The sequence below is a fragment of the Haemaphysalis longicornis genome, unplaced genomic scaffold (genome assembly GCF_048455015.1).
Source record: "Haemaphysalis longicornis isolate Haplotype H1 unplaced genomic scaffold, Haemaphysalis longicornis Haplotype H1 scaffold_18, whole genome shotgun sequence".
Taxonomy (NCBI): Eukaryota; Metazoa; Arthropoda; class Arachnida; order Ixodida; family Ixodidae; genus Haemaphysalis; species Haemaphysalis longicornis.
In genome coordinates this window covers 5,082,037-5,094,176 of record NW_027526282.1, presented here as the reverse complement: position 1 = coordinate 5,094,176, position 12,140 = coordinate 5,082,037, and the positions used below count along the sequence as shown (strand labels likewise).

At 48.3% G+C, this 12,140-nt stretch overlaps 1 protein-coding gene across 14 annotated transcripts in view; it reads left to right on the top strand.

The window, feature by feature from the left end:
• The window catches only part of LOC144166588 (uncharacterized), a 152,050-nt gene extending 151,181 nt beyond the window's left edge, over positions 1–869 (top strand). For all 14 annotated transcript variants that reach the window (XM_077696090.1, XM_077696088.1, XM_077696089.1 and 11 more), the window contains one exon: positions 682–869. In XM_077696090.1, the coding sequence (XP_077552216.1) occupies positions 682–764 (83 nt within the window). In that variant the 3' untranslated portion in view covers positions 765–869. The remainder of the gene's footprint in view (positions 1–681) is intronic.
• Positions 870–12,140: the final 11,271 nt, after the last annotated feature.

Genomic DNA, 12,140 nt, shown 5'->3' with positions numbered 1-12,140 from the left:
AGCAAAATAAAAAATTAAGGAAACAGATAGCGAGTGTTTCGCCTGGGTCAACACCATCCTACGTTTGTTTTGTTCTTTTTCAGTTTACTGACTGTGCAGACTTTTTTTCTTTTCGGTGGAAAAAGACATATTGCATGCGCAGAGGGGCTGTGCTTCTTTTTTCGACAAAATGTCGGTCATCCCGTGAAGAATATTTCTAGGGTATACCTGATTTATGCATCCGCAGTTTAGTAAGAGAACAGTAATTGCTACATTCTACGAAAACGCGTGTTGGCTCTAATTTTCTATTATCCCGCCCTAAAAATACCGCCGCCCTAAACAGTGATTAACAAATAGCAAAACCATTTGAAAGGTCTCCTAAAGATTGCTAAGAGCCCCATTTCATAGGACTCTTTTCTTCGCGACTTCTAAAAATATATTTCCTTACTGAAGGCGTAAAAACGTCCAATTTACATACCAACTCAGCGGTTTGAATATGGAAATGAAATTTACTCGTCGTGAGTGTTTTCGCTCGACTCCCCATTCTGCCTTCCTCACAGTTTCAATAGTATCACAATTATTAGCTTGAGTTATAGCGAGGTATGCCTTTGTAGGTGACTGCCACAAAATATAAAATCTATTCTTGTATAAGCAACGCTAACATTCACTATATGGTCTGTTTCTCTCGTTGACATATTCCAGGGAACCCAAGGACGCACCACGGCAGACGCTGCGGTCGTCGATGGAGCCCGTATATATACATCGGAGCGGGAAGAGAGAAATAGGCCTTATGGAATTTGCTCTCACCTGAAAAGAACTATTTGCATGTTTATTTTTTCAAGCTGTGCTTATGCTGAATAATAAAGAAACGTGCAGATGACACCGTATAATTTCGGAAATGCGTTTTCCTCAAACTCGCCTTTAGCAAATAGGACAGAAACTGCACACGGAAGAACCTATAAAAGCACGCAGTTGGCCCTCAAATCCAGTTTTGCCCAATTAGGCATTGTTTAGTTCATACTCTGAAATTCTTCAGTACACATTTATTTTTTTATTTATTTAATAATATTTCAAGCCTGGATAAAGGCTCATACAGGAATGGTAGGATACAGTTTACAAGATGATCACAATTTGAAAACACAGCTTAAGAGGGTTAATAACGGAAGCTCAAATTTTATAGGTGTGCAGATTTTCATTGATGGTCAGAGTTGTATAATTCCTCTATTGTGGTAATAAACTCGTCTACGGAACGAGCTTCATAGATATAACCCGGCAAGTAAGAAAACTTGAAATTATTGCCGGAAGCAACGAAAGATCTGATATAGCAGCTATGGTGGCCGGAGGTAGACCTCTTTATCTATGCCTACTTTGCCGTGCGGAATGAATGAACGGATTTTTGTAGAAATAGGCCTGAGGCCAATTAGGGTTATTGGGAAAAGAAGGAAGAGACAACAAAAAAGTCCCAAATAAAGTTTAACGGAACCACCTAAAGAGCCCGTGCCCTCTACTTGCCTAGCCTACTTCGAATTTCCGACCACTCACGGCACCTGGAATCTCAGATCACTCACCCCGCATCCGCCCTCCGCCCCCAACTCACATCAGAGTGCCAAATGACAAACGACACTTATGGCCGTATTCTGAGTTCGCCCTCCCCTCCGTGTGCTACCCCAACTTGGCTAAGTTGAGAATACCGCAATGTTTTACGTGCGAAAATCGGTTTCAAGGATCTATTCGACTAGAGGCTCGAGTGGAGAAGGGGTGCAGAATACCAGGGCTATAATCGGACCACTCACGAACTATGTACGGCACATCTTGCTGCTGTTGTGCCTTGCGTGTTCATCATTAACCTTAGCGTGTTTTACTTTTTCGTTTAGCAGAGGGACGAACAATATTGTTCGGCAGAGCTAATCGAATGTGAGCGCAGCCTTTGATCGCGACATTCTGAAAATGTGGCATAAAAACGGTGTTAGTGCTGCATACCGCCATAAATTATCTGTGCCCGAAGACTTTTTGTTGTCAATGTTCAGTAACAAGTTATGAATCCCTGTTCCCGTAATCACGATGTAAGGCACAGGCGTCGCTGACTCATGATAACATAGGCTATGGCTCGGCAGACGCATTCCAAAGAATACGAACGGGAAAAAATCGTTAAAAGAGTTCACGATATCGCGAACATCTTAGAAAACTCTTGAGCTGTATTTGACTAACAGAGTCATCACATTTCGCCAGATAGAAGTAAAATTGTTGACGCTTATAATGCATGAAGCAAACGACGGTAGTGGAAAAAACTGTATCCTGGCACTTTTGAGTTTAATGCACTACTCGTTAGAGATGTGACGAATGACTGCAGGATTACCTCTGCGCTTGCGCATTCCTGTATGTGTTTGTTTGAGGTGAATAAGGTTACGCGTTATCCAGGACGTCTTACGGGTTCGTTTTATGCGTTTTAGACGGTAGAAAGTCTGTTCCGATATTCCATGTCATGTTTAAATATCAGCCACAAATAATTCATGGCGTCATAACTATAACGTTTGGCGTGTAACGCGCCAAAGCAACAGCTGGGCTACAAGGTGCCCGCACTTGAGGGCTCTGGATAAACATCTGCCATGTGGATATCTTTAATGTGCGCCGAAAACTTGGCACCACGGGCCTTTTCTCTTTTCCCCTTCAGTTTAAAAGCAACAACTGCGCCCGGGATCGAACCTGCTGTAGTAAAGAGATTAAACAATCAACGAAATCGACAATGGCTGCATCATTGGTTCGGTTAGATATATGAACTACTCTTCTAATTTGCAGATATAACGTCCTAAACTACAAACCCGGAAAATAGTTTTGATTGTAGCAGTTCATGGTCGACGCTAGTTTCGGAGTTTACGGATTGCACTACAAGGGCCAAGTCAAGCCCTGAAGAAGCGCCCCATGTGGTTTGCATTGGCTGTTGAACTAACTGCCATAAGAAAAAGCTAAATACTGAGTTAAGTAGCAATTGGAAGCGAGCTGCCTCTTTTGTTCTCGTGGAAAACTTCATTCACTCAATACCTGCTAAAATGAAATCATGGTATGTAATATGTTTGTTTGGTTGTCACGACATTTTGGAATGCATGAAGTTGAGAGGGATAACCACCAGAGCCATTCGAACGCCGGTGAATGTTACCTATCGCCCACCAAGAATTGTTTATTTTGGGCGTACAGCGCATGCTTTCAAGATTCGATATTCCTTTGTTGTGCAATTCTATTCCATGTATTCTCGATATCACCTCGTCACCACCACGGCCTTTGCGGTCTGAGCGTTTCCGGCACCATTTCCCAATCATCAACATCAGCATGCCACTATGTCTCCATGATTGCAGCTACACCATAGTTGTACATTAATAAAACTGCTTCTTTTTCGTTTTATTCACTAAGTGGCTTTCATTAGACGATAGCATATGCAGCGGTACTTTGTTTTGTTTGTGTCACGCATTTCATATACAGACACCTAGCGCCTCACTGGGCTGCTCAATGCTTGCTATTTTCGGGGGTAGTCCGAGTGCATCAGTGATTGTTATCTCTAAGCTTGCAGAGAAGTGTCACTTCGTCGCCCCTTCCGCCCTTAGTTTTATCTTATTGCCACGCTTCATGGCGTGATAACCTAAAAGGGTATGAAATGTCTTTGATTGATTGATTGATTGATTGATTGCAAGATCGATCGATCGATCGATCGATTGATTGATTGATTGATTGATTGATTTGATTGATTGATTGATTGATTGATTGATTGATTGATTGATTGATTGATTGATTTGATTGATTGATTAAAACGTTTATTGAAATACAGGGAAGGGGAAGGAGGGAGAAAAGAGAATGAGCTGTGGGTGGCCATCCTTGTCCGGTAGGCCGCGTGCCTTCGCAGCCGTCCTGGCCCGAAAGATCGAGAACTCCTGGTCTTCAAGTCGTCTGCTGCGCAGAAAGCTCTCCCACTGCTCGAAGGAGGGGGAAAGGGGTGTGGGGAGTTTGTGGAAAAGAGTAGTACGAGGTGGGGCGTGTCACCTTTATATTTAAAGTAGTTCTGTGGGAGAGACATTTGGGTGACACAAGCCACAAGCATTACGGGTCATTTGTAGTCGAGAGTTCAACGAAAGTTCGTCTGGTCAGGTATCATGATGAGGACGAAGATGCGTTTCGGAACCCGTACGGGTTCCGAAACGCCTCTGTTTTCACCTTGACTTGGTCAGTGACCGCATCTTCATCCTTATTACGGGTCATTCTCGTTCCTTGTGTTTCTCTCCGATGCTGTGGTATACGTTCGATGGATTTTCCGTGTCTACCTGGCAAAAATATTTCTCTCGTGATACGCTGTTCCAGATCGAATTTTTTTCTGTCTCCTATATCGTTTAAGCCAACAATTACAATGCTTTGAGGTGCGAAGACCCTCAGGGGCTGGCGATATTGGCGTCTCCTGTCGTCATCGTCGTAATCCTCGTCTCGTGTAGTCACGGTACTAAAACACCGGAAAACTCGTTGATGACTCGCGCTAGGGAGCTTCGTGATTCAAAGACAAGAGAATTTTACAGCAAAGAAAGCGTGAATACAATCATCCGAAGAACATACAAGCGCGCACTGTGGCTTTCACCAAACACATCCACCTCACTCCTTCAATTCAGCATCCACAATACGTCATCTGAACGAGTTGAAGAACATCTGTTACAACAATACCAAAGGCTATCTCTCAACAAGGCTGGCCGCTGTGTCCTTTCAGAATTGGGAATAAAAACACCAGACTACAATGGCCCACTTCTAGAGCCCCTTCCCCGAGGGACTCATGAACGCATTCAAGTCTGACCCTTACCGCGTAACATGCACCCTGAACACCACAGTGGACGGCGTAGGGTTCTCTCGGAGGCCATCTCACGGCAGTACAGACAAGATGCTGATGCGGTCCTCACAGAGGCGGCGGCATACCCCTCCTGCCCAGCGTTCGTCCTGGCAGTAAGCCCTGCCCAAACGGGACAATCACTGCCTTTATCAAAACACGCTCTCCAGCTGAAGCTAAAGAGGCGGCAACTGTACTTGTTATCTCCTCTTCCGTGGCTAATACTGTAGTGACAGACAGCCAACAGGCCTGCCGGAACTTCCAGGTAGAAATGGTGCACGCTGCGGCCTGCGCAATACTACTCCGTCGCCCCCAGCAACGGCAGATCCAGATCGTATGGACTCTTTCCCATCTCGGAGTGAGAGGGAACAACACGACCCACGACCTTGCGCGAGAAATGACACGCCGCACGAGGAGCGATAACGCCGCTTCGGAGAGATTTACCCCCTGCTGGCATACGCTGAAATGACCCAACTTCTACGCCTTGTCCGACACACCCTTGCCCCACCCAACCGACACCAATATACTGATCAGGCACACCACTAACGTGCCTTGCAGACAAATGCATTTCCCCACCCTAAATGGGCCTACCGCAATTCCGCTCGAATTACCTCCCTTAGCTGCATCTTCTGTGGAGCGGACGGCACCTTGGTTGTTGCCCCCTCCCACCCTCTCTCCAAACCGAATCTTTACGACTCTCCAGAGCCCTGGGGCGCGCATGGTCCAGCTCGTGCCTGTCCGACCGCTTTCGACTGGTGGAGCAGGCAATAGCGGCTGGCCAAGCATATGGGGTCCTGGACTGCTTATGCGTGACTGCTGATGCACGAGCACGTATCGTACGCCCGACCGGGGGTTTGCTATCGACATAGTCTTGCACCATCCCGGTGTCATGGCCACTAGCTGGGCCTGCCTGCTTACCGCTTCTGCGGCGACAGTCAAATTAAGACGTCACCACGCCCCGTTTGCGGACACCTGCCCCTTCTGTGTGACTCCTGCGCCAAAAGCGGACGTTGAACACCTTCTGTCGACTTGTTCAGGTCTTAGAAACGCCACAATCCAACATCTTCCAGGCACAGGGCTCTATCCTGCGAGACTCCCCGATCTTAAGCGTTGGATATGGGGACCCCAGTACCGGTCTCTTGTTGGCTTTCTGCCTGCAACTGGTGCATTGTTGTACCTATAAATATCCCTGTTATGCCGTAGGGCAATCTATCGCATTAAAAAAACTCATGGGTTTTAACAAAATCACCAAATTAGATGCATTGCTTGATTAAAAGAAAAAGTTATTGCCAAATTATGCCGCAAAAATACACCCCTGGGAGTATCCGAACTAGCGATCTCTGAAACACCAAAACGAAATTTTACCTATCTACCAATTCCGCTACTTATGCTGCATCCAAAAATACCGCATGCCAAGTTATGCCCTTAGACAATACATACGCCTTAATGTGTTTACATTTCGCCGTATTTTAGAAACCCTTGCAGTGACAACGAGTTTTCCTGACTCCCCGTTATAGCATACAAGACCCATATGTTTATTTATACACGTAATGTATCCGAATCGCTTTTGTTTAGCCTAATTAAAGCTATCGTGTATGACCCATCTCGCCTTCACCAACCATGGTTGGTGAAGGCGAGATGGGTCATACAGGTAGGAATGAATGGAATTAGATTGCCATAAATATGAGAATTTTTTAATGTAGAGACTTTCAACGAGAAATATCCCGGTTGAATTTGTCTTTAAGCTGACGATTACGCGTAGAGAAAAGAAAGTGCGCCTTTTTTGCCGGTTTGGGGCAACAAAAGAGGCCTCGAGGGCAGTCGTCGGACGATCTTAGTTAGAAATGTGACCATGGTAGTTAAAATACGACGAAGGTAGGATCTATCGTCCGCAGTCGATGATCGATGGTCGAAGCGATGATCCGATGAACAACGACTCGCTGGCTCGTTGGCAGACGGCACATTGCCGACGACGGTCCACCCCAAGTAAATTCGAAATGTACAGTGCTCACGGATTGAAACGCGACACTGCGAGTGCGTGGCCGCCGGCACATGCAGCGCCGCCTGTGGACACCCGTGGAAGCGAGGTGTGGCATTGTGGTATACCACGAGGGTGAGAGTAGTTTGACCATAGGCTTACTGCTTCCGGTTGCCAATGAGCGGGAGTGTGGTTCCCCGCACCGACAGCGGGGTGATGTAAGCCTGGAGCGCTGGAGCACGTTTGTGCGCCGACGGTAGTCGCCCGGCGGTGCGCGCAGCCAATTTTGCGACATCATCTGCTCGCACGCTCTTGTTACGCGGGCCCTTCCGATGCGGCACAGATAATGCGCATGTAAGCCACAGTCACGCTCATCTCAACAAAACGAACGTCTGCACGATGTAACAACAAACTTTATTCCAGGATATGAACTAACAAAATGGAAACACGCAATTGAAGGCACGTTCGTGTGTAGTACGTTGTCGGCACTCCTCTCGCGGCCACGACGACAGCCACACTGGTGCGTGCGTCACTAACCTCCTGGAGGAGGGGTGTGTGATGGTGCTTGACCGGCCGCCGCAAGGTGTGGGCATGAACATTACTGGAAACGTCTGGGGGGAAATAAAGAAAGCCCTTCCTCGCCTTCCACCACAACTGTATTCCGCGTACGGCCACGACAGTCTGCCCCGCAGAATGGCTGCCGTCGAAGTAGTTATGCCCCGACAATGTACTAATGCCCCGCACTAGACGCGAACGTGATTGCACATGCGTCTGTCTTTTTTTGTTAGTTTACATCCTGAAATAAAGTTTGCTGTTCAATCATGCAGACGTTCGTTTTATTCAGATGAGCGTGACCGTGCCTTACATGCGCATTATCTGAGCAGCATCGGAAGGGCCCGCCTAACAAGAGCACGTGAGCAGACCGATGTCGCGCAATTGGTTGTGCGCACCGCCGGGCGACTACCGTCGGCGCAGAAACGCGATCCAGCGCTCCGGGCTTACAGCACCCCGCTGTCGCGGCGGGGGACCACACTCCCGCTCATTGGCAACCGGAAGCAGTAAGCGTACGGTCAAACCACCCTCACCCTCTTGGTATACCACAATGCAACACCTCGCTTCCACCGGCGTCCACGGGCGGCGCTGCATGTGCCGGCGGCCACGCTCTCCCAGTGTCGCGTTTCAATCCGTGAGCACTGTACAATATGTACAGGTTATTTACATTACGTATTTACAACTCATGGCTCGTGATCGCAAATAAGACGTCAGGCAAGGCCCTCGTCGAGGGGGAGCTCGCCGCTCTCCCCTCTCTCTGTCTCTCTTTTCTCTCTCTGTTCGATGTTCAATCCCCCCTCTCGAACATCAAACTTCTCGGTTTTACCATTAAACCCCGCCCACAAACGGGACGTCACAACTTGTGAGTGAGGATGGATCATTCATTAGACCACACTAGGCCACTGACTGGCCATCGTGACAAACAGAGCTAGGTGGGTTCCAAATAGTCACGTGACCCACCTCTCTCACAGTCATACAGAAACCCAAAGGTATTCCGCGAAACCCAATTATAACAGAAATGCAAACCAGCCAACATAAAGCAGACCTAACTACGGGAATCGGTTCTCGGGCGAGACGTCTTAAAGTATTGTCATACCGCACATGCCTATGTTTGTTCTCCGCGTCGCCGGAATTTCTTTCCTTTTTTGGCACGTGGAGCGCCTAACAAAGCCTGGTCGCCTAATCGATTCACGCACCCCAGCCGCCGAGTCGCCAGGCTCAGACGCGTGACGAACTGAAACTTCGCCCAGTAACTTTGAGCAGTGCTACTCTCCCAGGCAGAACGTCTGGCGGCCTCTTCCTATCTTTGCCCAAAGGTTTGACCCCTTGACCGACCTTCAGCTCCAGTCCGTTTCGAGGATTCTAGTGGCGGTAATCGCGGTAGTTAAAACATCAATGGTCCCCCTCCGCCGGTTTCTCAGACGAACGCAAGGAAATCTTTTTTCGAAAGCTTACATCGATCTGCAATACTGGAGTGACCCACGCGCTTGTATGCGTCGTCTCCGGGCCCTCTTGTCGGGTGGACGCAAAAGCGCGGCGAATAATAAAACCCTCCGGGGTTTCTCCTTACGCCCCTCGCGCCTAACACAGCTCGGCCGGTGGGGAAACAAACACAATACAGGTAAACAAGTTAAGCCAAGCGAAAAATATCTAATTGCCGGGCGATTTTAATTAAGTGAAGGGCACGAACGTAACACCCCCCCCCCCCCCGAAGAATGTTGTCCGTACACTAGCTGTAAGTACAACATAACATCTGGCTGTGGGTTATAAAAACCCTACGAAGAACCCAGATAATCACTCGTAGCAATCGCTACATAAACAACAGCATGCAACATTCCCATACGCAATGTAGCTTCAGCGCTGCGCAGGAACATAACGTAAACTCCTAATTGCCCCAAAGGCACTTATAACAACGAAAGGCAAATACAATAACAATCCTCATTATCCTCACAAAAGGTGTGCCTTCCGCAAACTGAAACACTAAACGAAAACTGAACCACACAGAATGTGAACCTCAAACTGTCCCATTACCGAAAAGACATCAACAAACTACCCACTAGCCTCCAAAAAGGCGACAGCCTTAAACAACTTGACACAAAAAGCGACCTCGCTTTATACCTGGCACACGTAAGAACCCTTTCCTCTCGACACTTAGAGGCAACTAACCCCACGAAGGGTGTACACACGGGAAAATACCACTGAAGTGATAATGCGAACTACAATACCGCTACAAACGCATGCAGGATAATTCTTTCGCTCTAACAACAGAAAAAGACACTGAAACACTCCATAAAGCAAGGAATACGGCTATTTCAGTAGCAATGACACCATGCTTCAGAAAATTCGCATCGTCTCTTCACGCGCTCGCAGATGAATGTTCTTTCACAATACATAACAAAAACTGAAGAGTGTTCATCCTACGCTGGTTCGCACGCTGTGCGCTTGCAGCGTACCTACTCAAAGTTCACTTCGGTTTCCGGAGCAAGCATTCACTGTCTCACGTACAAACACAAACGGGTGGGGCCCCGCTCGTACATTCCATGGCCCATCATGACCACATGCCAACGAGAGTAAATAACGGGAACCACTCGTCGTCCTACCCGAAAGGTGAGCTCTCTACTGTGCGGTACCAGCAGCTCTACTTCTCAATACAGTGTTAACACCGCCAAGCTACGCTACTCGCGTGTCATACACCTGACGACACCTGAACGCAACAAATACATGAACAGAAAAATTAACAACAAAAGAAGAACGACAGTACAGATAAAACTAACGATAATCCTAACCTGAGCAATTCTAACAAACAAAAGCAAAACATTCTCACAACTGAGTGTGCTCGAAACAACAGTGACGATTACTCTTTTAGCGCACTTCATTATGCGCGAACGCTCTTCCGCGGCTTTACGCACCGACCGTCGCCCGGAAACTGATCCGGTTCCATGCAAAACCAACTGACTGTGAACAAACCCTGGTGTAGCTCGCAGTCTCCTGTGCTCCCTGGAGAAAATTGGAACGCCCTACTCTGCGGTAACGCGTACGACGTTGTCGCACCTGCACCGCCACACCTGCCGACGCTTTATGCGTTCTCGGGCTCGTCGCGATGGACCTACGCGCAAGACGCCGCAGTCCGCTTGAGAACTCATGATTCCTGCTCGCAACCTCAACAATGAGGTACACCACGCCCTTGCATTTGCACGACCCATGCGCTACCTTTGCTTCCTCTGAGACAATACGAGACTCTAGAGCTTCGCTCGAACTCCGCCCCAGCTCATTTACGAGAAGCTCCTCGTGGTCAGCCGCTGACTCTATAGCCCCGTGTACATGGACGCGACGGGGGCGGGGTGAGTTGAGTGGCGGGTTCAGCTTACCTCGACGCGCCCGAGTTTATATGAACCCCGTCCAAAGAATCTAGGTGAGGGGAGCGGCGGGGTTCACGGAAAAGGGTCAACCGTATTTTCACGATTCTAACGCGCACCCTCTTTTGCTAAAAGGTAGCTTAACATTTGTGTGCGCGTTACAATCGGGCTCAAAACCGAAATAGAGGCTTTAAAGCGACCAGCAGCATTGCCATGCGCAACGGACACGAAGTACCCGCAAAATCCAACTCAATCCAATAAAAACAATCCGTCAACACCACGTGAGTGAATTTCGGCGCACTGATTCCTCAATGGCATGCCGCATATCCTGGTCAGCTGTTGCACATTTTTTTTTGTGCTTCTGCTTAGCCCCTAACGCGTAGAATTATCAAGATCAAGGCACTTGAAATCGCAAGCAACTTCAGTGTTCCCCGCTAATACTTTATTTCCAGCAGCAGCTGGATAAGCAACCTTGTGAAGCACAATTCATTTTTGGCTTCCAGAGCTGCATGTGAAATAAAATCTCCCTCTTCCAGGTACGTGGTGTCATGTCTTTTCCATCTGCGCAGTACCGTTAGTGTCACATTTTTTTTTTTGGAATTTTCCTGCGCGGAGTTACCCGCGCGTTACCTTTGGGGGCGCGTTACAACCGCGCAAATACGGTATTCTGCTCCCTGTGGCCCGCCGACTCAGCCCGACGAGCGAGCTAACCACCCCCTGCCTCCAAGTTGACTGGACTCGCCGCGACGGCTCTCTGACCCACCCCGTCCGAGTCCAAAAAACCTGTTTATTTCGACTCAACGCGCCTCGTCGGGTCAATGTAAACGGGGCTTATGTCGGCGCATGGGGCGGTGCTACTCAAAACACTTGCTTGTGCTGGATGGTGCACAAAAGCCCACGATTTCAAAAGCCCCGTCTCATTTGCCCCGCGCCGGAAGCCCCGTGCCTTTTGCCCCGTTTTCGAAAGCCCCGTACTCAGAATCCCCGGACACATTTGTCCCGTGCCTATTGCCCCGTCTCATTCGCCCTGTTTCTTTTGCCCCGTGCCGATTACCCCGCGCCGAGAGACCCGCTCTTTAAGTGCCGTACTCATAATCTAAGCCCAAGCTATTCTACGTTTTCTTTTTGTTTTTAATTCTTCTGTGCGGCATATGAAAGGAGACGTGAAGACAGGAGAATAAAACTAAAGAAAAAAAAACTGACCGAAGTAACTGGCTCGTCTGGTGCTGAATGTTTTCTTTCGTCCTAAGAGCACGTGTGCATTCACCTTTCGTGATTTTCTCTATGACCCCGTCGTCATTTCATTCGGTGTAGGTTCTACTTAACAATAATCAGCGATCGCACTTACAGTGGCATTGCTAAGGGAATTGACCGGGGGGGGGGGAGGGGGGTGCCGGGAACGAGCCTTGTAGGTCGGGGGTGC